At 37.3% G+C, this 24,924-nt stretch overlaps 1 protein-coding gene across 1 annotated transcript; it reads left to right on the top strand.

The window, feature by feature from the left end:
- Nucleotides 1–7,176: 7,176 nt before the first annotated feature.
- Nucleotides 7,177–10,365, top strand: LOC137718571 (agamous-like MADS-box protein MADS9). The gene is made up of 7 exons (XM_068458121.1): nt 7,177–7,434; nt 7,603–7,669; nt 8,446–8,507; nt 8,631–8,730; nt 8,901–8,930; nt 9,041–9,085; nt 9,928–10,365. The coding sequence occupies exons 1-7, from the start codon at nt 7,247–7,249 to the stop codon at nt 10,081–10,083; spliced, it is 648 nt and encodes a 215-aa protein (XP_068314222.1). The 5' UTR covers nt 7,177–7,246; the 3' UTR covers nt 10,084–10,365.
- Nucleotides 10,366–24,924: the final 14,559 nt, after the last annotated feature.

Below are 24,924 nucleotides of genomic sequence, written 5' to 3'. Positions count from 1 at the left end.
TACATGTGTGTTTATTGTCTCTTAATTCATTATTAAAGACTTTATATGTTTTAATCACATTTTGTTACATTTGTGTAATTATTATTTTATTGTTGGTCCACTCAGATTCTATTTGTCCCTTACACAAAGGGTTCCATATTTAAGGTAAGTTTACAAACTTATATTTATATTATTGTAATTTATACAACAACAAAAAAATTTGTGTGGACTCGTGCATGTGATCTAGGAACCAAATAATACTTGCATGTTAATTTTTTGAAGTAATTAAGTAATGTTGTATAATTATTCCCTAGGTTAATATGTTTAATGTTATTTATTATTTTATTAACAAATTGGATTATTATTCATTAATATTAGGTTTTATTATTCCATATTATTTTTATAATTACTTAAATTCTTACAATCATTTTCTTTACTTCCCATTTAATTCTTTTGTAGAATAACTTTATTATTTAGGTTCTCTTATATAACCGTCACTACTATATTTTTTCGCCAAAAAATAATTGCCTAATTTCCATGAAATATAAATATAGGTACGTTTAAGATGTCTAGTGGAGTTACTAAACATGATCCAGCTTGGGAACATGGAGACCCAATAGACGAAAACCAACATGGCACAATTTGCAAATATTGTGGTCGGGTAATGAAGAGTGGCGGAGTGACATGACTTAAGTACCATCTTAGTGGATTAGATCCAGGAAATAATGTCCAACGATGAGATAATGTCCCCCCAGAAGTGAAGGCATTCATCACCACATTATTAAATAATAAAAAAACACCAGAAGGAAAAGAAAACACATGGAATGGAAAATATTCGAGCTGGGCTACAAGGAGAAGTCGTTGGCCAAGCGATTGACAGTGATGATGATGACGATGAAGACGAATGTGATGATGACATGGGACCTACAGAACGACGCATTTTCAAACAAGCATTACGTGCTCCAAACAGTCAGCATGGGAAAGAGAACACCTTCATAAAATTCCTAATAGAGCACAAGGTTCCGAGACAAGTGGTGGTGCACAAATGAGACGGGGAGCAAGTGTTAGAGAATCACAACCAACATCACCAACAGCCCCAAGTTTATATAAGTCATCCAAAGCACGTCAAAAGAGTGTTTGGAGTTATTTCACGGGAGGTAATGTGAAGGAGGGAATGAGGCGTCTAATTAGCAAGTTCTTTATTTATGAAAATGTCCCTGCTGAAAAGGCATCATCATATCATTTCAAAAATATGGTATTGGGATGTCAACAGGCCGGTGTTGGAGTACAACCTCCCACTCCCTATGAGGTAAGAAACAAATATTTGGAAATGGAGTATAAAGACATTGGCGAGTATGTTAACAAGTTGAGGTTAACCAGGGTTAGGCTCTGATACCAAATTGTCACATCTCGACCAGGGTTAGGCTCTGTCACATCCCGACGTCCTCGTCGGCACACACTCGACCAGGGTTAGGCTCTGATACCAAATTGTCACATCTCGGCCCGGGCGAGACCACTTCCCGGGCCCGCTCCACCACCGTAGCACGATATTGTCCGCTTTGGGTTTACCATTCCCTCACGGTTTTGTTTTTGGGAACTCACGAGCAACTTCCCAATGGGTCACCCATCATGGGATTGCTCTAGCCCCCTTCTCGCTTAACTTCGGAGTTCCTACGGAACCTGAAGCTAGTGAGCTCTCAAAAGGCCTCGTGCTAGGTAGAGATGGGAATATACATATAAGGATCACATCCCTGGGTGATCTCGCTTAAGTTCGGAGTTCCTACGGAACCCGAAGCCAGTGACCTCCTAAAAGGCCTCTTGCTAGGTAGGGATGGGAATATACATTTAAGGATCGCACCCCTGGGCGATGCGGGATGTCACAATCCACCCCTCTTAGGGGCCCGACGTCCTCGTCGGCACACCACGGCCAGGGTTAGGCTCTGATACCAAATGTCACATCCTAACCCGAGGTGGATCACTTCCCGGGTCCGTTCCACCACCGTAGCACGATATTGTCCGCTTTGGGCTTACCATTCCCTCACAATTTTGTTTTTGGGAACTCACGAGCAACTTCCCAGTGGGTCACCCATCATGGGATTGCTCTAGCCCCCTTCTCACTTAACTTCGGAGTTTCTACGGAACCCGAAGCCAGTGAGCTCCCAAAAGGCCTCTTGCTAGGTAGGGATGGGAATATACATTTAAGGATCGCATCCCTGGGCGATGTGGGATGTCACAATCCACCCTTTAGATTTGGCCGAATTTCCCCACATATATGGCACCAAATTTTAGTTCCAATATTCATGTTTAAATGAACTACATCTCCAACATTTGAGATGCTATATTTTCAAGCAAACTTTATATTCAAAAACCAAGAACAAAGCTTGTAACATTTACAACATTTAAATCACAAACTACCAAAAACACTAAACCCAAAAGGATTCACTATACACTAGACCAAGGCATGCATTCAAAAACAATTCTAAAACCCATGACTTTCAAAGCCTAGTGAATGGTGAACCAAAAGACTCTTTAACAAATTAAAGAAAAGAGAGGGTTTGAGTTTCATTACCCTTGAAGCTCATCCTTGTTTACACAAGGGATTCACCCAAGTGGAAGGCCTTCAAGTCAATTCCTTTGCTCCTTGGATGGTTGCTTCTTTGCTTCTCCGTTGCTCCTTGAAAGCCCAATACGAACCTTTCGTATAATTAATTAACTAATTAATTAATCTTGACCATTCTCAATTAAACCATTTAATTTCTTATCCATTTCATTTATATTTCTTCACTTTCATCCTTACTCGGTGTACGATCCACTAGGTTCCAATTAGCGAGGTAGTGGGCAATTGTTACTCTTAACGATCGATTGTCAATTGAAACTACATTTCAATTCTCCCTTTGATGAAGATTAGTGTTTGCTAATCTTCAGGGCTTCTACAAACCATGAGTGACACCTAACAATATGTCATGGCTACCCAAGCTAAGTAGAAGTGGTTGGAAAACCTATCCAGTTACAATTACAATGCAATATGGTCATTCTCTAATACAATACTCTTAATCGCATTGTTTGAGTGATAGTTTGTTTCATGTCTACTATCCAATGTGATACTTCTCTATATGATTCAATTGAATATGATTTGGAACAAACTTCCTAAGTTATATTCATATGCTTTGGCCAAAGACTCCTGAATCATATCTCGAATTATTCTCCCTCCACCATGGAAGGTTAGAAACCCCTTGTTGTGCATTCATATGTTTACATGACTAGATAGCTTGACCCCAACAATGTCGTGGACATTCTTAATGGAATGCATTTGACATGATCAAAGATCAAAGACCTAACCATTAGACATCTATGATGCCTCAGGTTAAAGGGCTACTTTGCATATTACAACTTACGAGTTCTTACATGACATGTATGTTCAAACTCTCTTTTGATCGTAGTTCAGTGTACTCGATTACCATTTTGAGCACCTATGTGTTTGTCTCATTGTCCAACAGTAAATGACTTGAGACTAGTCATACTCAAGCTTGAGTTAACATAACACATACTAACTTTAGCAGATTGTCAATGCCCAATTGGCAATCCTATGGCTAGGAACATTTTAGGAATGAACATAAGAGAAGGCTCTCGTTAATCTAACTTACTTAGATCACTTCTCTCTTAGATTAAATACATTCTTTGGATTCCCTTATTGCTTAAACACATAATACAATAAATAATGATTAACAATAAGCTTTGCCCTTCATTAAACATATAATAGTTTAACACAATAAGTATTCCAAAAGCTATTACATCAAATGAGTGCCTTTGTGGGCATACTTCCAACAATTAGAGGCTGAGTTCTTAGATCCCCTTTGATGGCTTTTGACTCCCTTTTTTGTAGGTGAATGACTCATTTTTAGGGTTCCTAAGGAATCTCTAATTCGGCTTGGTCTTCCTTCCCATTTCTCCTGACTCAACTGCAACGCTCATTTTTGGTGTAAGACAACTAAAAGCAACCACTTACGTGAAGACTGGGTTGAAGACTACATTACGCCTTCTTCCCGAGCGCTGCTTTCTCGGGTTAGTTTTCCACATGAGTTACTTTTGGTAACGCGTCTCCTGGCTTTCAAGCGTTGGTTTTCTGTGTGAGCTAGGAATGGAAGGTTTACCATTAATGCATGCTTTGTTGGCTCTTCACGTGATTCTAAAGGTTAAGGTCGGAGTCCTAATGAGATTATATGGTCCTCCACCTCATAGGTTCTTATCGAAAAACATGCACATAGGTCCCTAATATCATATCCAACAAGTCTCCACTCAAACCCTATCAGTCCCCGTTTATATCATAACTGCCAAATACCAACTGCTGATCTCATTGGTCTAACTAATGGTGGTTTGACCCATGTTGCATTGCTTAGACCAATGCTGCTGATGGAACAAAGCGCACTTAGCCTCACCTCTAAGTTCAACTACTTTGACGACTTAGATAATTGGCAGAGCACTCAAGAGCTGTGCCACGTGTATTTTGACCTAAAACATTCATTGTGTAAACTAAAGTGGTTTATCGGGCAAAGGTTGCATATAAATGTCTCACAGTTAAATTTTTTGCCAAAAAATGGTGGGAAAAAAACATTTGTTTGATGAATGTTACAAGTTTTCATTGGGCAAACCTTTTAATTAGGGAGAAATTTGATTTTTCAGAAGAAAAAAAAAAGTGGGGGAAATTTGAAAGTTTGCACAACGAATTTAGAACTGTTGCCCAATGAAATAGTTAAGTTGGCCAATATTTCAATTTCGTCGCTTAAACACAAAAAATTCTATTTTCCAATTTTTTAAATTTATTTTCAAATGGTTAAAAGATCATCAAATTTGATGATTAGGTCAATTGAGTGTGTGGTGTTACTCTTAATTAGTGTTGTTGCAAAAAATCATCAAATGCAGAGCTAAAATAATCGTTAAATTGTGATGATACGTTTCTAGCCGGCGAATGATTTTGTCCAGTTAAGTACCTAACCTACGAAAGTTTGTTTTTGTTTATTTTAGCGTATGCGATTTTAGAGTATATACAAACAAGTTTAACGGTTGGATTGTTTAAATTAGTTTTATAGACCGTCAAAACAATAGATTCAACAAACACTTGGAGTTTGTTTTATACTTCTATTATTTGCAACGTAAGATTTTGTGATAACCACTAGTGTAAATATTTTAAATTGATGACCGTTCATTGTATTCTTCTAGGTTCGAGGAGTGTAGTTGCAAAATCATCAAAATCAAAGCTAAAATAACCGTTAAATTGTGATAATACTTTTCTAACCGTCAGAGGATTTCGTCCCTATTACCTAATCCCTGAAAGTTTGTTTTTGGTGATGCATGGTGTATGTGATCTCGTACTAAATTCACACAAGTTTGAATGTTCGATCGTTGAAACTAGTTTCGCAAATTGCGAAAACCATCGAATTGAATATCCAAAAATGTCCTTCACTTTGCCCAACGAAATTATTCGTTTTGCTCAACGCACTATAAATCATGTACCCTAAACTCTAAGTCATAAAATAAACCTTTGCCAGATGATAGTTTTCCCATTCCGTCGGGCAAAGTCTTTATAGAATTTTTTTAACATGAAAATTAAATTAATAAACATTGCCCAACGACCAGTAAACATTGCCTGATGATATATTTCGTTGCACAAAGTCACTTACGTTGACAAACTGTTTTTTCATCGGGCAAAAGTTGTCAAAAAACGCTCCTTTTTTCCCCTTGGCACAAAAACTTTGCCCAACGAAAAGTTGTTTTCCCGTCAAATATTTGTGGTTGCCTAAAGCTTCAGAAAAAACCCTAAACATTGACCAATTTTGGCCAACCAAATTTATATTTCTTCAGGTAAAATTTCGTTGCGCAAATAGTATTTTTGAGATTATATACCAATAATATGCTCCAAGAATAGATCTTTGAAATTTTCTAATTGCATCTGCAACAAAAGTTTGCCTACCTAAAGATATGACACAAGACAACAATTATGAAGACCGAGGGCATGTTCCACAACTCTAATATCTTCAATTACCATCTTGAGCCTCTAAAAGGTGAAATAAGTACGATTATCAACACTTAAGTAATAACTCAATCATCAACATCCACATTATTTGGTTTGCAAAATTTTGTTTAGAAATTTGGTCTTCCTACCATTATCCTTACCAAAAACAGCATCATTGATAAATTTGGAGTCCCCTTCCACAAAGCAATGTGATGGGTAATCCAAAATAAATTTAAGTAGTAAATAATTTGGACTTTCGTAATATTTACTCAAGTAAATGTAACAGTTTTAGACATCACAATTCCTAACCTTTTCATAGAACCATTCAGCTATATAGATATAGGGACTACTGCTACACAGCAAGGCCACAAAGATAAGATAGACGAAATCACAGTTGTCTTGTTTAATGACCTTGACTGTTTTGACTTTGAGGTTTCAGAATTCCTTCCTTTGTATTCAGGGCACATAAAACTTACTTTGTCTCCTAGTTTGCTCCTTCACTTTACCACCTACAAACCCAGTGTATTACTTGCTGAGAAAAAACACATACTTATATCGATTTGATGGTTAAGATTTAAAGATTTGATTATTATCCATATTTAGCTCCATCACTAGAACCCTAGACATGACCATCACAAACTTCAAGACCTAAAATACACATTTACGTATGAGTTAATACAAACACACATATGGCCTAGTCCTAGAGTCTTGGTTTCGCATTTGACACCCTTAATTAAGCCTATATTAAGGAAACCCTAAAAGACTTGGAGTTAAAATCAGTCGCTGAGAATTTGTGTGCGTGAGAGAGAGAGAGAGAGAGAGAGGGAGAGAGAGAGAGAGAGAGAGAGAGAGAGAGAGAGAGACCAGTGGTTAACAAGGGGTAATAAAAGTAAAAAAGCCAAATCAATTATAAATCATATCATCAGAGATTAAAATTAAACAGACAAGAAAAGGAAAAAGAAAAGGAAAAGCAGTTGGCTTGGCTTTGTCGCCAACCCATAAACGAGCCCTTCGCTTCTGTGGCGCATGAAAGTTGTTTAGCTTCCAAACCCTAAATAGAAATGCCCTTCAATTGCTCTTCTGATGATGTCTCTCTCTTTCTCTCTCTCTCTCTCTCTCTCTCTCTCTCTCTCTCTCTCTCTCTCTCTCTCTCTCTCTCCACTTTTATATATCTATATACCTCCTCCTCTCTCCCTCTCTCTCTTCACCATTTCACAAAGCAAGGAGAAAATAGAGAGAACAAGAATACTGAGAGATATGGGGAGGGGTAAGATTGAGATCAAGAGGATTGAGAACTCAAGTAACAGGCAGGTGACCTACTCCAAGAGGAGGAATGGGATTATCAAGAAGGCAAAGGAGATCACTGTTTTATGTGATGCTAAAGTATCTCTTATCATTTATTCTAGCTCTGGGAAGATGGTTGAATACTGCAGCCCTTCAACTACGTAATGACCTAGTTCGTGTTTTTTTTATGATCTTTTCAAAGAAATTGTTTAGGTTTTTTGAGTTCTTTTATTCTAATTTACTGGGTCTGTTTCAAATTAAAAAACAAATAAGGGTACTTTTTGTTCATATATATTTTATGAATTTAATTTATTTTTGGTGTGATGAAGGCTGACAGAAATCTTGGATAAATACCATGGCCAATCTGGGAAGAAGTTGTGGGATGCTAAGCATGAGGTTTAAGAAATTCTCTCTATATTTTCATATATTTTTTATTTTATTTATCATGGAAGATCTGCTGGTTACTTGCTTGTCTAACATGATTTTTTTTTCTTTTGTTTTTGCCAAAAATATGTTAAGAAACATGAAGTGTGATTTGTAAGAACAGATCTACAAATAGGATGTACTGGTAGTTCTCTTTCTTGCTCTCCGATGGTTTTTCTATCCTTCTTTATTGAAAAAAAAAAAAAAAAAAAAAAACGAAACTATGTGAATGTTAACAGATCCGGTAATAAAATGTTATTCTCTCACTTCCTTTTCTTTGCAAGAAATTAAAACAAATGAGTCCTCAGTTGTGAATGTTAGTTTAAAGCACGCAAATAAAACAAACGTCTTTTCTTGATATATAAAAATCTCACTATGTACCATTCGGTCCCTTGATTGATACAAGGCATAGAAAGATGGGTTTACGCACTTTTCTGCTAACAGATCTGCATATGAATTAGACCCTTTTAAGTTGGTTTGTAAATTCCCTTTAATAGTAAATTTGGATATTATAATTACAGGAAAATGATTTTTGAATGCCCAGTTCTCTTTCTTCACATCCATGTTTAAAACTATTACTTGATTCTCCTTCGCTTTATTAGATTTAAAGTACAAAATAAACGGGGTGTGTGTATGAGAAAAAATGGGTGTGCAGAAATCATTTCCTTAATTATAAGTTTTCTTAATATATAATAAATTTGCTTAATTAACTTTGAGGGTTTGGAACAAATATGATAAACTTGTGGCAGAACCTCAGCAATGAAGTGGATAGAGTCAAGAAAGACAATGACAGCATGCAAGTAGAGCTCAGGTAGTTTAATTTCAATTATCATCATCTCTCTCTTATGGTAGAACATATTAATTTATACCTTATAATATATATACAGAGCATATATAAATGCATGTGTGTGTGTGTGTGTGTGTGTTGCTGCAGGCATCTGAAGGGAGAGGATATCACATCATTGAACCATTTAGAGCTGATGGCCTTAGAGGAAGCACTTGAAAATGGCCTTACAAGTATCCGGGACAAGCAGGCAAGTTTCTTCCATTATTCATACTTCAAACAGAGTGTGTACATTAAACTTATTATATATGTTTATAGTTATATGTTGTTATATACTTAATTGTAGGGTAATTTGTTGTGTGATATCTTGCTGTATTTTTCAATTAATTACTAAATAGTTTTGTTCCCTTTTTGTCACAGTCCAAGTTCGTCGACATGATGAGAGACAATGTACGATGAGTCTGATTAATACCTTGAGTTTATTCGAATTTTAAAACAAATCTGCATGAATTCATGATATCATATTTTGCCTAATTAGTTTTTCTTTGCTGAATGATCAGGGAAAGGCACTGGAAGATGAGAATAAGCGCCTCACTTATGAGCTGGTAAATAAGTAAACGCATCTTTTCAAACTGATAAGTGAAGGCATACATGCACACGCATACACAACATGCATATATATGTTGAGTTTGTGTTCACAATTTAGATGTCGTACTTTGAGAAGCTATACTGGTGTAACAAGTGGGTTTTATATTAATCAATATAAAACTATTTCTATCATTTTATAAACAGTCTCGGTGTGCTTAATTAATTAATGTAAGGGAACTGATTTTCAACCTTTTTTTTTTTTTTTTTTTGTCTCTCACTCTTTTTTTATTATTATTATTATTAGATTGAATAAATTAGACAGAATAACAAGTAAAAATTTAGTAGAGATGTGTGAGAGGCTAAAAATGAAGTATTTATTATTTCTTTTATTTTTAAACTATTGGAATCGCAAATGTATGTAGACTGCATCTCACTAATAAAGTTGAAACTCACCTATGAAAGTAGGATACGGTCCATCTTTATTATTGTATAATGCGATCTATTTGACAATATTACTCTTTAATCTAGCAATAGAATTCAATTCAAGTCAAAAACACTTTAGAAGGCTAGGTTTATCATCAAGATATATATGAACTGAATTGATCGAATGTTAACCTGAATCAATTTGGTGACTACAGATTTTCAAGGTCATCAATGACTATGTGATATTGAAACATGTATATATACTATAACCCAGTTTTGTGTCATTTGATTATATATACATTTTTTATTTTTATATTGAGAAAAGAAAAGAAAACAAAACAGAAAAAAAGAAGTAAAATACTTGCAACAAGTTTCATATGCATACTAAAAAATTTTGCCGGATAGGAGAAGCTAATGTTGTGGGCATGATTTGCAGCAAAAACAACAGGAGATGAAAATAGATGAGAATGTGAGAAACATGGAAAATGGGTATCATCAGAGGCAGCTGGGGAACTACAACAACACCCAGCAGCAGATACCTTTTGCCTTCCGCGTGCAGCCTATTCAGCCAAATCTCCAGGAGAGAATCTAATTAGATATATCTTGCATTTGCATGCTCTTTCTAACTAGTTATATTATCTCTCCTACTCTATCTCTCTTTTCATCTGTCAAGGAGTTCTTAAGTTTATGTCAGATTTCCAATGGTTTGTAATAGAATTAGCTTCGTAATGAGGCTTAGTTGTGAACCTTCTAATAATTAAGGCGTTCATGAACTTGGTTTGTGGGAAAATCACTATTATGTGTGCTATAGTGCAACCTGTACTTGTGTGTGTTTACCTAACTTTATGTGCTTGGCTATACATATCTCTCTCTTCCAAACCCTAGATAAGAATCTTTCTTTGTGTTTATGTTTTGGCAAAGTACATTCTACACCTTGCTTGCTGCGTTTATAGTTTGAAAATGCCTCACTAAAAAGCATTTTGTTTGTTAGACCCGTGATTTTGTTGGAAGTGTTTTTGTAAGAAAGCATCTCAAAATTTTCATTAGGAAATTAAGTGCTTTGTGGAAAAGCATTTGGAAGTTTTTCGTACTTCTCATGAAAAGCATTGTCAAGTGCTTTTTAGGGCTCGTTTGAAAGTGCTTTTAAAATGATTGAAAGTATTTTTGGTGAAATTATTTTTGAGTTCTAAAAACACTTCAAGTGCTTCATGCAAGAAGCACCACTTATGTGTTTTTTGCAAGATTAACTTTAAATGTTTTTTCAAAATTCACTTGCATTTTTACTAAGAATTGGTTTCAAAAACACTTTCATAAAAAATGCTTTCAATAATTTTATAAACACTTCTAAATGAGCCATAATCTTTTTGAACTAAAACTTTTTAGAATTTTCTTTTATTATTTGAAAATTTCTAAACACTTTCAAACATGACTTATATGATCGGCTCTAAAAGGGGTAATATTTTGAACCTTTTTTATCTCCTTCTATTTCCTTCAGTTCACTTTTATATGCCTTCAAATGTGTATTCAATTGAGATTTTTATGATTTTAATGGATTTTGATAGAGTTTATTTAATTGATTTCTAGAGATTCTATATAAAATTTTGAGTGAAATCCTTTGAATTTTCAAGAAAGAGGTGAGATTTTATAATGTTTAAAATACACTGCGAAATATCTCCAATTCCCTCGAATTCCCCAACCTTTTATAATCCTTTAAAATTAATTTTTAATTGAATATACCTGGAATATTATAAACTCTCCTTTAAAATCCTGATTGAATACACCTAGATTTTCAGATAATCACTTAAAATCCTGATTGAATACCCCTGAATTTGTAAAAAAAAGTAAAATCTCTCAAAATCTCAATTGAATACCCTGCTATAATCCAATTTCGAATAGAAGATGCATTGTGTAAACTACATTTTCAAGCTAGAAATTTCTTTTATCAAATTTATTAGATGCTTGACTAAAAACACAAATTCAACTAGATGTGCTTATGTGACTACTAAAAACCAAAGTCAACACTTATTGTATAAGTGTATACTTTACACATTTCAAACGAAGCCTTAATCGTGAGAAGGACTTACATGTAATGGGTTTACCATCACTTCATGTTTGGGGGAAATTTTATTTAAACCCATTTAACCTCTTTCTACACCAACTTAAATTTTAAATGTTAATATTCTATTTTACCCTATTGTATAATTACTATTAAGTACAAAATGAAATTAATAATAAAACTCATATTTATCAATAAACCCAAACATTTATTGTGTAGATGACATATTAACAAAAAAATGCAGATGGCAGCACTTTCTCTTAAGAAAAACAACTAATAATTTACAAGATTGGGGAAATATCAATAAACATGATTAATGTTTCTTTGATTACATGCAACCAATTGATCACACATGCGTGTGTGTGTGTGTGTATAGTTCCATTTGATATATGTTAATGGCGGGGATCGAGGATCGGGGATCGGTGATCTGGATTATGCTTTGGAGTTTGGAAGGGTACGGTTGAACAGACAAGAAATGTAATTGTTTCTGGTGAGGGAAGTTGCAGCCAGAAACAAGATGGAAAACAAACACGAAACGTTAAAAAGGAGTTGGAACTTTCAGTTCAAATCTAACTTCTTGTCCCACAATCCCTTTTTCTAGTTCCCCTTTCCGGACATTTGTGTAGATTACACACCCAGATACACTCAGATTTCTATGTTGAAATCCTCCCACAATTTACAACAACATTTTAATTTCATCTCGAAGCCAAAGTTGCTGAGGGTGTCGATGAGCTCAAAAGCCGTCCCAGTCCCCCTGTAGAAAAATACCAAAAACAGCTCACTCATCTCCTTCCTCTTTCTCATAACCCCATTTGTCTTCTTGTTAAGTCTCTCTCTTTCTATCTGTCCGTTCTGGGTGGCGTGTCAAGGCAGAGACCCTAAGAATAATGAATGCTTCAGACTATCACTCGCTCAACAACAAATAAAAAATAAAATAAAAAAATAAAAAATAAAAAGAAAGAAAGAAAGGGTTTTTAATTAATATTAGAAGCCATGTTGAAATCGATTGATCGAAGGAGGAGTCCCTGCGTAGCTCCTGCTCCAATTCAATGTTTCTTCCTGATTCACATGCAGCAATTCATCCACCACCACCACCGCGACCACCACTACCACTACCACCACCTTCTCTCTTGTCCTTTCCATCTTTTGTGCCTTTTTTCTTTTTTTCTATAACTGCCTGCAATGGCTGAATTCACACCCCAATTTTCAGTATAGAAGTGTATAGAAGTGTCAGTCTTGTTGTCAGCCATGGCTGAATTCACACCCCAATTTTCAGTGTCCGTTTCCAGACGGCGTAAAGATAGTTAAAAATCAAATGGGTGTAAAGAAAAATCTACATATTTAATTGGGTTTATATGGGTATAATAAGTAATAAATTTGGGTTTAAAGTGATATTAATAGTTTAGTTAAAAATCAAATGGGTGCAAAGAGTAAGTTCGTGTAGAAATAAGTTACATAGGTTTAAATAAAATTTCCCTTCATGTTTTTTTGTCCAATAATGCATTAACATGTGTAAGTTTTTCTCCCCAAGACACCAATAATAATGAACTCGTTCCATAAAAATTACTTTCCCTTCATAACAAAATTGAAGAAAGATCATAATATTGTGAAAGAGTACAAAGATATCAGAAGACCCCAAAAGATTGTAGTGGAAGAAAGCCAGAGAGAAGAAGATGACCAAGAAAGAAGAGAAAGAGAATGAGCTTCAACATATTTTCATTAAGTTTCCAAAACAATAAAATCGAGTATATAAGGAAAAGGTATAAGTGCCTAGCTTAAGTGGCAACTCTATCTAATCCATCTCATTACACAATGGTTATCTTATCTAATTACATCTCATTGTACTAATGACACATGGACCACTGATGACACTATATTTTGTTATTACTCCCTCTCAATCTCAGCTAGGGAAACCAAGTCTAAGATTGCCACAATGCTTGATGAAAATTGGATTGTGCAATCCTTTAGTAAGAATATCAGCCACTTGAGAAACTGTAGAAACATAGTGCATTGTAATATCCTTTTTTTGAACTCGCTCTCTAACAAAATGATAGTCAGTGTCCAAATGTTTTATTCGAGAATGGAACACTAAACTCAAAGCCAATGTAGAAAGATTGTCACAATGCTAAGAAGGAGGAGAATGAAGAAACTCATTCAGATCCTATAGAATAGACCTAATCCAATAAACATCAACTGCACATCGTGCTAATGACTTCTACTCTGCTTCAGTTGAACTTTTAGACACAGAATATGCTTCTTTAACTGCTAAGACACAAGGTTATCACCAACAAACACAACATATCCAGTTATAGACCTTCAAGTATTGATATCTGGTACCCGATTAACATTAGAAAATGCTGAAATATATTCAGATGATGGAGTGTATGTATGTCCACAATCCAAAGTACCTTGGGCATATCTCAAGATCATTTTAACAAGAAATAAATGAGCATCAGCAGGCCTAGTCATATATTGACATACAACATTAAAAGAATGAGCATTGTCATGTCTTGTGAAAATCAAATACTGCAATGCTCCTACCAAACTTCTGTACAAAGTTGGATTAGTCATGAGATTGCCTTCTGAAACCAAGAATTGAGTGTGAAGTTTAGAATGAGTAGGAGCTATTATGAGTAGTCATTCCTGCCTTAATCATAAGATCCTTTGCATATTGTGACTGATTGATAAACAGACTTCCATCTTCCTTATATTGAATTCGTAAACCTAGAAAATATGTCAACTTGCCCATATCCTTCAAATCAAACAATTCATCAAGCTGTAATAATCATCTGAACTTTAAAGGTGTTAGAACCAGTTAAGATAATATCATCAACATATAAGAGTAAGATGATAATATATGGGCTATATTGAGAGATGGTGAAACCAAAAGAAGGTAAAATCCCTTTGAATTTGGAATTCCAAGCTATAGGAGCTTGTTTAAGTCCATATAAGAACTTTATCAACTTACATACAAAATTTGGACATTTGGAGTCTATGAAACATTGTGGTTGTTTCATATATACATCTTTTACCTAATTTCTATCTTTTCATCTATGTTTTATTTATGCATTTTTATGTGGTCAATTGTGTATTAGTGTTAAAGGGAGGAGGTAGAAACTAAAATTTAGGATTAGGTGTTAGGAGTTGTTTGAAATAATAAGAACTTGGAAACATAAGATGTTAAGGTTATTGCTTAAATTTATGAATGGACATGTATAGATTTGGTAAATTATTCTTCATTTAATAAAAGGTTGCCTAGAAAGTGTGTGCATCATACTCTTAACCATGAAGGGAAATATAGAGATTTATATGGGATTTCTAATGACTAGCATGCATATACAATTCTAAATTTATATACATAAGCAGCAGAAGCATATGAACACCTATTATCAAAGCTATAGTCATGCAAATCCCCTACAAGAAGCATAGGTTCATAATTTTATGCATCAAACAAAATATTGAAGAACAAGAAGGTTGAGTTTTATACCTCTTGATCTAGACTTTAGACCAAGGTTGGACTGCCTCCAAGCTCTTTGTTTTTTGAACTCCTTAAGTCTAGCCTCCCTCCTTACTTCCTCCACCTTAAGGATTTAGAGCTCCTTGGTTCTCCTTAAGCCTCCAAGTGTAGAAGACCTCTAAAGATCCACACCTATTAATGTAGTGAGATGGATAAGTGGATGACCAAAAGAAGATTACATGACTAGTCAGAATCTCACTTTGGTGGCCGGCCTTGTGTGATGATAGGAGCATATTTAGGCGACTTACTTAGCTTGTTTTCGTGCATTTATATTGTTAATTCATAGTTGTTTTAGTAGTTTAAGCCATTTTCGTGTGTTTTTAGGTTCATATGGCTAAGGAAGCAAAAAGATGCATTTTGGAGCATTTTGGAGAAAAATTGGACTTGGAATGGATAGCTTATGTTTGGAGCAAAAGGAATGGACGAAATTGAAGGATTCCTAATCACAAGAGGATTCCTAATCAAATGAGGAATCCTAGTCAAAGAAGGTTTCCTATTTTTGTTTAATCTTTCCTAAGCCTTAATGATTCCATATTTCAGCAATATCAAAAGATCCTACCTATTCTAGGTCACAAAACTTGCAACCTTAAGCCATGCCGTGTGTTCCCTTATGTTTCCCTTCCTTGCCGTGCAAAGAAGGGCTTTGTTTCCTATTCTAACTACTTAAACACCTTCCTTTTTCATACCAATCTCAGCCATAACCCACATACCCTTTTATATTCCTAAAATCCTTGCCTAAATTCAGAAATAAAAGACATTCCCTACCTTTCCAACCTAGCCACACCCTTTAATCATTCACCCTAGCTGTCACTCCCACTCTCTCCCATTCTTTAATTCAGCCACATTCATCACCAACACAACCATCAACAAAAGAACCATCCAACCCGTGCATTCCCCTTGCATTTCCAGCTTTCCCACTTCAACATTGCAGCCACCAATCACCCTAGCTGTCACTCACATGCTTTCCCATTCTATAATTCACCCACATGCTCTCCCATCATGACATAAACCATCACCCAAAAACCATTCTCCCTTTGTGCCGTGCCTTCCCCTTCATTCCAGCCATTCCACACACCTTTCCAACCTATCAGCACCCTTTAATCATTCACCCTAGCTGTCACTCTCATGCTCTCCCATTAATTAATTCAAGTCCATATCTGATTACCCTAGGGTTTTTAGTGCCTATATATACTCATATTAACCCCTAGATCAGAGGACCACCTCTCATACACATTCATTCATTCCAGAAATTCGTCCAAACCTCCCCATACCCTTGCCGCAGCCACCAAACACCTTTCTCCTTAGTTTTAAGCTTTGCCGCACCATCCCCTTCCCCTAAACACTACTACATCCCTCCATAACCATGCATCCATACACCTAAGGCCCTAAACCTGTCCCTAGACCTTTGCCGCACCAAGGAGGAGGAGAAGGAAGCTCGGAAGTTCATGGTGTTTCTTTTCCTTTGATTTCAATGTTTAATTTCAATTCTCTTTGTTTTGTGCGTATGAGGAACTAAACCCCCCCTTGGCTAGGGGGGGATTCGAAATACATGTTTATGCTATGATTTGATTACTTCTAATTGTGTTTCATAAGTTGTGAATTCAATTTACTTATCTATGTGAATTACATTGATTTGTGTGTGTTGGTTGAGAGTGCACGCTTAATTATCATGCATAAATTGGATGCTAGGATATAAGGAAATTTCACCTAATCGTTATGGAATTATATTCACAAGTAGTAAAGGTTGATGATCTCAATCGCGTTAAGTACATTCTTGGCATAAGTTTCATGCAATCATAGTAACAAGTGCTTCGTCAATGCTTATGATTTTCATAGAACTTAATGATTCTTGCTTGTATCTCTATTATGCAATCATGTAGGGGACTTGTGGGGAATGTTTTGGGTTGTCGTATGCAATCATCCAATTCAATAACGTTAGGAAAATCTTAGGGTTAATTAGTGCAATTCACGGTTAATCTGGGGCGTTGAGAATTCATGGTTTATTGAAAAGCAATTGGAAATCGTTTTATATGCAAGTATAACATGTGTGGAGATGAACCCCTTAGCTAGCCTTCATTCCATTCATTAAATCCAAATTCGTTTAAAAATCTGTTCGTTTTACAAAGTTTAAGTTTTGTTTTCAAATTCGTCCAAAACCAATCCCCCTTTACTTTGTTGAGTCATAGTAGTTAGAAATCACTTTAGTTTGTGTTTTTAAGTGTCTTAGGTCAAGTTAAAACCAATTTTCGTCCAAAGTTGTGTCTAGTGTTCAAAACTGCCCAGATTGTGTTTTTAAGGCAGTTTTGAGTGTTTGGGGTGCTGTTTTGAGTCTTTTGGTTTGTTTTGGTGTTTTAAAGTTTAGTTTTGCATTCTTTGAGTCTAGTATAGTGTTTTAAACTTGTTTTTACGTATTTGAGTCAGTTTTCAAGTGATTTTGCAATCCTTCCTAATCCCCGGCCTAGAACGATCCCTACTTACATACTTACTACAATTGATAAAAAGAGGGTTAATTTGTGTGCTTATAAATCTCGCATCAAATTTTGGCGCCGTTGCCGGGGATTAGCAACTTTGCTAATCCTTTGGATTGTTATTTTCGTTTTCTTATTAGATCAGATTCTTATGTTATTTTGTTTCTTGTTTTAGGTACTTGTTTATGACTCGGAGTTCTAATCCGGTTCACGAACATATTTTAGACTTTGACGATGATTTTGAGCGTGAGTTGAAACGTAAGAGGAAGAACCCGGAACCTAGTGAATCAAGTGCAAGTTCCGAGTCCGTTTCTGAATTTGAAGAAATGGAATACATGGCAACAGACAACCGAACAATCAAGGAGCTTTCCGCTTCGGGATTGGCCAATGCCGCACCCTTGTGCATCCAATACCCAAGGGCGGCTCAAGACAAGACTGCCGAGTTCGAATTGAAGTCAAGCCTGTTACATCACATTTCGAAGTACCATGGGCTATCCATGGAAGATCCGAACAAGCACTTGAAGGAGTTTGAAGTCGTTTGCTCAAGCATGACTCCAGTGAACGTCGATGAGAGCATCTTGAAGATGAAGGCCTTTCCCTTTTCTCTCCAAGAGAAAGTGAAAGATTGGTTGTACGAATTGGCTCCCGGAACTGTCACATCATGGGAGAGCATGAAACAAGCTTACTTGGAGAAGTTTTTCCCAACTTCTCGAGTCATCCTCCTACGAAAAAGGATAAGTGGAATTCAACAAGATGAAGGTGAATCCTTTCCTACTTATTATGAACGTTTTAAATCTCTTGTTGCTTCATGTCCATAGCATCAAATGAAGGAGGAACTACTTCTATAATACTTTTACGAGGGACTTCTGCCTATTGAACGTCAAATGCTAGATGCCTCAGCGGGAGGAGCATTGGTGGACAAGACCCCTACAGATGCAAAGACCTTGATTGCTAATCGAGCATTGAACGCTCAACAATACGAAGGCGTTGGACAGAGGAATACCCCACGGCAACACCAAGTCAATGAGGTAAGTGCCATAACGGAACTTCAAAATCAAATGGCTAACCTTACTACGTTTCTTTCTCAAGTGGTGGAAGGTCCAAAAGTCAAAACCGTAGCTTCTTGTGGCGTATGCTCCATGCAAGGACACCCTACGGACAAGTGCCCACAATTGATCGAGAATGGAGGGTGGGAGACACTCAATGCCGTGGGATATGGCAACCAATACCAAACACGTGGTGATCCGTTTTCTAATACTTACAATCCCGGTTGGCGTGATTATCCGAATTTCAAATGGCGAGACCCCCAACAAGGTCAACAACAAAGCGAATTTAGGCAACAACCCCCGGGTTTCTATCAAAAGCCATTGGCACCACCACAACCTGCCCAAAGCAATATAGGAAATTCAAGTGATAATGATAAGATTTTTCAATTACTTACTACTTTGACGCAGGAAGTCCAAACTCAAAACAAAGAGAGGCAAATCCAAGACAAGAGGGTGGACAACTTGGAGAAGCAAGTGGGACAAATTGCCGAGTTCATGGGGCAATTTCGTGAGCAAGGAAGGTTGCCTAACTCAACGGTGGTCAATCCGAAAGGTGGATTCGAATCTGCAAAAGCTATGCATTTGCGAAGTGGAAAGCAAGTCGGATCTGACCTCAAACCATCCAAATCACGTTCCAACGAGGAGGACGAGTTAAGAATTGAAGAGGAGGAGCAAAGGCCACTCACGGCCAAGGTGGAACCAAATGTGCCGCAAGTTCCAAGTGATCCCAAGTCGTCCAATTCATCCAATAAAGGTAAAAACGTGTCAAGTTCGGTTCCTACTAATGATTTTCCTGCGAATGTTCCTTTTCCTAGTAGGTTTAAGCAAACAAAGAAAGAAGAAGCGGAAAAGGACATTTTGGAGACGTTTCGGAAAGTTCAAGTCAATATCCCCCTTTTGGATGCAATCAAGCAAGTCCCGAGGTACGCCAAGTTCTTGAAGGAACTTTGCACCAATAGGAGAAGGATTTCGACCAAGGAGGTGGTCAAAGTAGGTGAAAACGTCTCAGCCATCTTACAACGCAAGTTGCCCCCAAAATGCAAAGATCCGGGTAGTTTTACAATTCTGTGTGTTATTGGTAATTCTAGGTTTGAATCTGCCATGTTAGACCTAGGTGCATCTATAAATGTCATGCCATATTCAATTTATGCATCTATGAACCTAGGAGCGTTGAAAAACGATGGTGTGATCATACAATTAGCCGATAGATCTAATGCCTATCCAAAGGGAGTTTTGGAAGATGTGTTAGTGCAGGTTAATCATTTGATCTTCCCGGCGGACTTCTACGTACTTGAGATGGATGAATCGGACCATGCCCCTTCATTGCCCATCCTCCTCGGAAGGCCATTCATGAAAACTGCTCGGACGAAGATTGACGTCTATAATGGCACGTTGACGATGGAATTTGATGGGGAAGTTATTAATTTTAATCTTTCTGATTCTATGAAGTACCCTAGTGAGAATCATTCATGTTTTGCTATTGATGTAATTGACTCTTTGTCGCAGGACTATTTTGATAAATTGAACAACGATGCACTTGAATTGGTCATTGCACAAGGCATGGACAAGAAAAACATTGAAGCCACAACCATGGGAACCTACGGCATGCATGATCATTCTTTTACCGTGCCCCCTAATGATGAGGTCATTGAGATGGTGGCTACCCTCGAGTCATTGCCATCACAATCGGGTAAGTATTCAGACCCTATTTTAAGTTCAGTTTCGGCTAATAAAATGCTTCCCTCAATTGTGCAGCCACCTACACTTGAACTTAAGCCGTTGCCTAGTCATTTGAAGTACGTTTTCTTGGGCGAGGATGACACGTTGCCCGTCATTATTTCATCCTCACTCACGGCACAAGAAGAGAGCAAATTGGTGCGAGTGCTTAAGGAGTACAAAACGGCAATTGGATGGACCTTGGCCGACATCAAGGGAATTAGCCCTACTACATGCATGCATCGCATACTTCTAGAGGAGGGGTCCAAAACATCCCGAGAGGCTCAACGCCGTCTCAACCCTCCGATGATGGAAGTTGTGAAGAATGAGGTAATCAAGCTTTTGGATTGTGGAGTAATCTATCCAATCTCGGATAGTAAGTGGGTCTCACCCGTTCAATGCGTTCCGAAGAAATCTGGAGTGACTGTGGTTGCAAATGCCGAGAATGAACTTGTTCCTCAAAGCATTCAAACCAGTTGGAGGGTGTGCATCGATTATAGGAAGCTAAACGCCGCAACAAGGAAGGACCACTTTCCATTGCCGTTCATCAACCAAATGCTTGAGAGGTTAGCCGGTTATGCTTTCTATTGTTTTCTTGATGGTTATTCTGGTTATAATCAAATTGTCATAACACCCGAAGATCAGGAAAAAACCACTTTTACATGCCCCTTCGGTACTTTTGCATATCGTCGCATGCCTTTTGGTTTATGTAATGCACCTGCTACATTTCAACGATGCATGATGAGCATATTTTCTGATTATGTTGAGAAAATCATTGAAGTGTTTATGGATGATTTTAGCGTGTTTGGTGATTCTTTTGATGGTTGCTTGCATAATCTTAGTTTAATCTTAAAACGTTGCGTTGAAACTAACCTTGTTCTTAATTGGGAAAAATGCCATTTCATGGTTAAACAAGGCATAGTTTTAGGTCATATAGTCTCTGAAAACGGTATTGAGGTTGATAAGTCGAAAATAGATCTTGTACGTCACTTACCCTCTCCAACTTCGGTTAGAGAGGTTCGTTCTTTTCTTGGCCATGCATGATTCTATCGTAGGTTTATCAAGGATTTCTTGAAGGTTGCACAACCTCTTTGCCGTCTCCTACAAAAAGACGTGACGTTTGAATTCACCAAGGAGTGCACGGCATCATTCAACCTACTTAAGGAGTTGTTGACCACGGCACCCATCATTGTTCCACCGGATTGGAGCCTACCTTTCGAGCTCATGTGTGATGCGTCCGACTATGCTTTAGGAGCAGTTTTAGGACAAAGAAAGGACAAGAGGCCGCATGTCATCTACTACGCCTCACGGACATTGAACGATGCACAATTGAACTACTCCACTATGGAAAAAGAACTTCTTGCCGTTGTCTTTGCTTTAGATAAATTTCGATCATATCTAATTGGTACTAAAGTAATTATTTTCACTGATCATGCAGCTCTGAAGTACTTGCTCACTAAAAAGGAGGCCAAGCCACGGCTAATTCGATGGATGTTGCTACTTCAAGAGTTCGACATAGAGATTCGGGACAAGAAGGGAAGTGAAAACGTCGTGGCTGACCACCTAAGCCGAATAGTGCACAATGAAGAAGCCCTACCCATTGCCGAGACATTCCCCGATGAACAATTGTTGTCCATTAAGGTTAGTGCACCTTGGTATGCCGATATTGTTAATTTTTTGGTGTCAAAACGTATTCCAAGTGAGTTCACTAGGCACCAACGTGATAAACTTAGGCATGATGCACGGTTTTATGTGTGGGATGATCCGTACTTATGGAAATTTTGCCCCGATCAGATTATACGTCGTTCTGTGCACGATTCTGAATGTCATTCAATTTTGAGTTTTTGTCACACATATGCATGTGGAGGGCACTTTGGCACACAACGCACGGCCCTCAAAGTGTTACAATGTGGATTTTATTGGCCTAGTATTTTTAAGGATGCTAGAACGTTTTGCTTAACATGTGATAAATGCCAAAGAATGGGTGGTATTAGTGCAAAGGACCAAATGCCGCAGGTTTCTATCCTAAATGTTGAAATTTTTTATGTTTAGGGTATTGATTTTATGGGTCCCTTCCCTTCATCGTATGGTTTCATGTATATTTTGCTTGCGGTTGATTATGTGTCAAAATGGGTGGAAGCCAAGGCCACCCGGACTAATGATTCTAAAGTGGTTGCAGATTATATTAGAACTAACATTTTTGCAAGGTTTGGAATGCCACGAGTGATCATTAGTGATGGAGGGTCACACTTTTGCAATCGGACCATTGAAGCGTTATTGAGGAAATACCATGTCACCCATAAGGTTTCTACACCTTACCATCCTCAAACGAATGGCCAAGCCGAGGTTTCCAACCGAGAGATCAAGCAAATACTTGAGAAGACCGTTGGGCCAATAAGGAAGGATTGGAGCTTACGGTTAGATGATGCACTTTGGGCGTATCGTACGGCGTACAAAACCCCCATTGGGATGTCCCCCTTTCGACTTGTCTATGGCAAGGCGTGCCATCTTCCCGTTGAATTGGAGCACAAAGCACTTTGGGCCATCAAGAAGTTTAACATGAACCTCGATGAAGCGGGAAGTCAAAGGAGATTGCAATTAAATGAGCTTGATGAGATAAGGCACGAGGCGTACGATAATGCAAGCATTTACAAGCAAAAGACCAAAGCTTTCCATGACAACATGATCCGTGGGAAATCATTCTCAATTGGGCAGAAAGTGCTATTGTTCAATTCCCGTTCACGTTTGTTTCCCGGTACGTTACGTTCTAAGTGGATTGGACCATTTGTTATTACTAATGTTTTTGTTCATGGTGCAGTCCAAATCCAAAGCTTGAAAATGGGACACGAATTCAAGGTGAACGGGCATCGTTTGAAGCCCTATTATGACACCTTTGTGGAGCATGCCGTGGATGACATACCCTTGGAAGCCGTGGGCCCTAGTAAGGAGTGAATGAGGTCTTCGTCCGGCTGTACGACGTTAAAGCAAGCGCTACTTGGGAGGCAACCCATGCATTCAACGAAGGAAGACTGAGAAAGCACTCCAATTCCAGATTTGCGTTCCTAAACTCTTCTCTTTGTTGTTGATTTTGTTTCTGCCATGTTAGGTTGTTAGATGTTGTTTTGTTTGTTTGTTTGTTATTTGTGTGAGTCTATGCTTGAAACATTGAGGACAATGTTTGATTTAAGTGTGGGGGGGGGGTAACTAATGTTGTTGATGCAAATTCGTGGGATTCTATCACCCATAACTTCCAATGTTGTTCTTTGCTGTTTTTAAGTGTTTTTTTTTTTTAAGCTAATTTAGAGTGTTTTAGTGTGTGTTGACTTAAAAATCTGAAAATCCCCTAAAAATTTGAAAAATTGCTTTGAAAAACCCAAAAAGAGTTGTGTTTGTGTGTTGTTTGTGTCGTAGGTTACCTTCCAATGCAATGATGAGGATTTGGTTTTTAATTGCATGGCTATTAAAGAATGTTGTAAACATGGCTGGAAGTTGATTTATGCTTTGGTTTATGCTTGGTTATGGTTATAGCTTATGAATTCACATGTAATTACAAAGAGAAAATCAGTTTTTGTAACATGCTTGAAGGAAGGAACTCAAACTAATGCTACATCCTTGAGAGACTTGAGCCTATAACATTCTTTGGAGAGTATAATCTATGATTTCTTGTTTTCTAAAGTCATTGCATGATCTCATCATTCTTTGCTTGGTTACTACTTAGAATGCGTTTTATCACTATAGTTCCAAATACTAGAACTCATACCCGTTTCATTCAAAGAATGAAATTGATTAGCATAACAAATAACAAGATGAAGTTGTTTAGTAGTCACCACCATAGCCAAATAAGCCGAATCCACCCTTGTCATTTGTATTGTAGGATTAAACCCCTTTGAGCCTTATTCAGCCTATTTTCTTTGTTAACCACATCACCCCTTACCTAGCTTAGAGTAGGACTTTCCCATACCCTTGTTCTTGAAGTATAGTGGAGCATGACTTAGAAGGAATTCTTTTTGAGTGACATTATTGCATAAAACAAGTGTGGGGGAAGGGATTTTTGTGTGTATGTGTGTGCCTAAGTCTTAAAGGAGGCACGGGAAAAAGAAGAAAAAGAAGAAGAAAAGAAAGAAAAGGAGTGAAAATAAGTGAGAATGAACTCACAAGCGTTGATGGTTGAAGAAAGGGTCCAAAAAGTTGAATATGACCCTAAGTTTTGTGTGATTCCCCTTGGGTGATCAAAGTTGACTTCTGCGTTCTAAAGGGAATTCTAAGTGCCTAATTCAATACTTTGCTCACTATTGCTTTAAGAACGTTTGTTTCCTCTACCTTTCCTTGTTAGCCAATACCTTAGCCCCGTTACAACCCTTTTGACTTCTATCTTGATTGTTATGTGTTTCAATATGTGGAGTTTAATATTGGTTTGAGCATATGGTATCTCTGGTTCTCGTGTCTAAGTAGTGGCATTCCGTTCATGAGATCATATACAAATACATGTTAATAACTCCAGAAATTGCGTTCCTTGTTATAACATATGTGAGTACTAGTCTTTCATGTTTACATCAATCTCTCACATATAACTAGTGTAGGGTGTGTGGTCAGAAAATCTGAGTGAAAATTGAGTGCATAACTAGTGAGG

The sequence above is a fragment of the Pyrus communis genome, chromosome 15 (genome assembly GCF_963583255.1).
Source record: "Pyrus communis chromosome 15, drPyrComm1.1, whole genome shotgun sequence".
Classification (NCBI taxonomy): domain Eukaryota; kingdom Viridiplantae; phylum Streptophyta; class Magnoliopsida; order Rosales; family Rosaceae; genus Pyrus; species Pyrus communis.
Note: the sequence above shows the minus strand (reverse complement) of the source record. Positions and strands in the feature narration are given on the sequence as shown.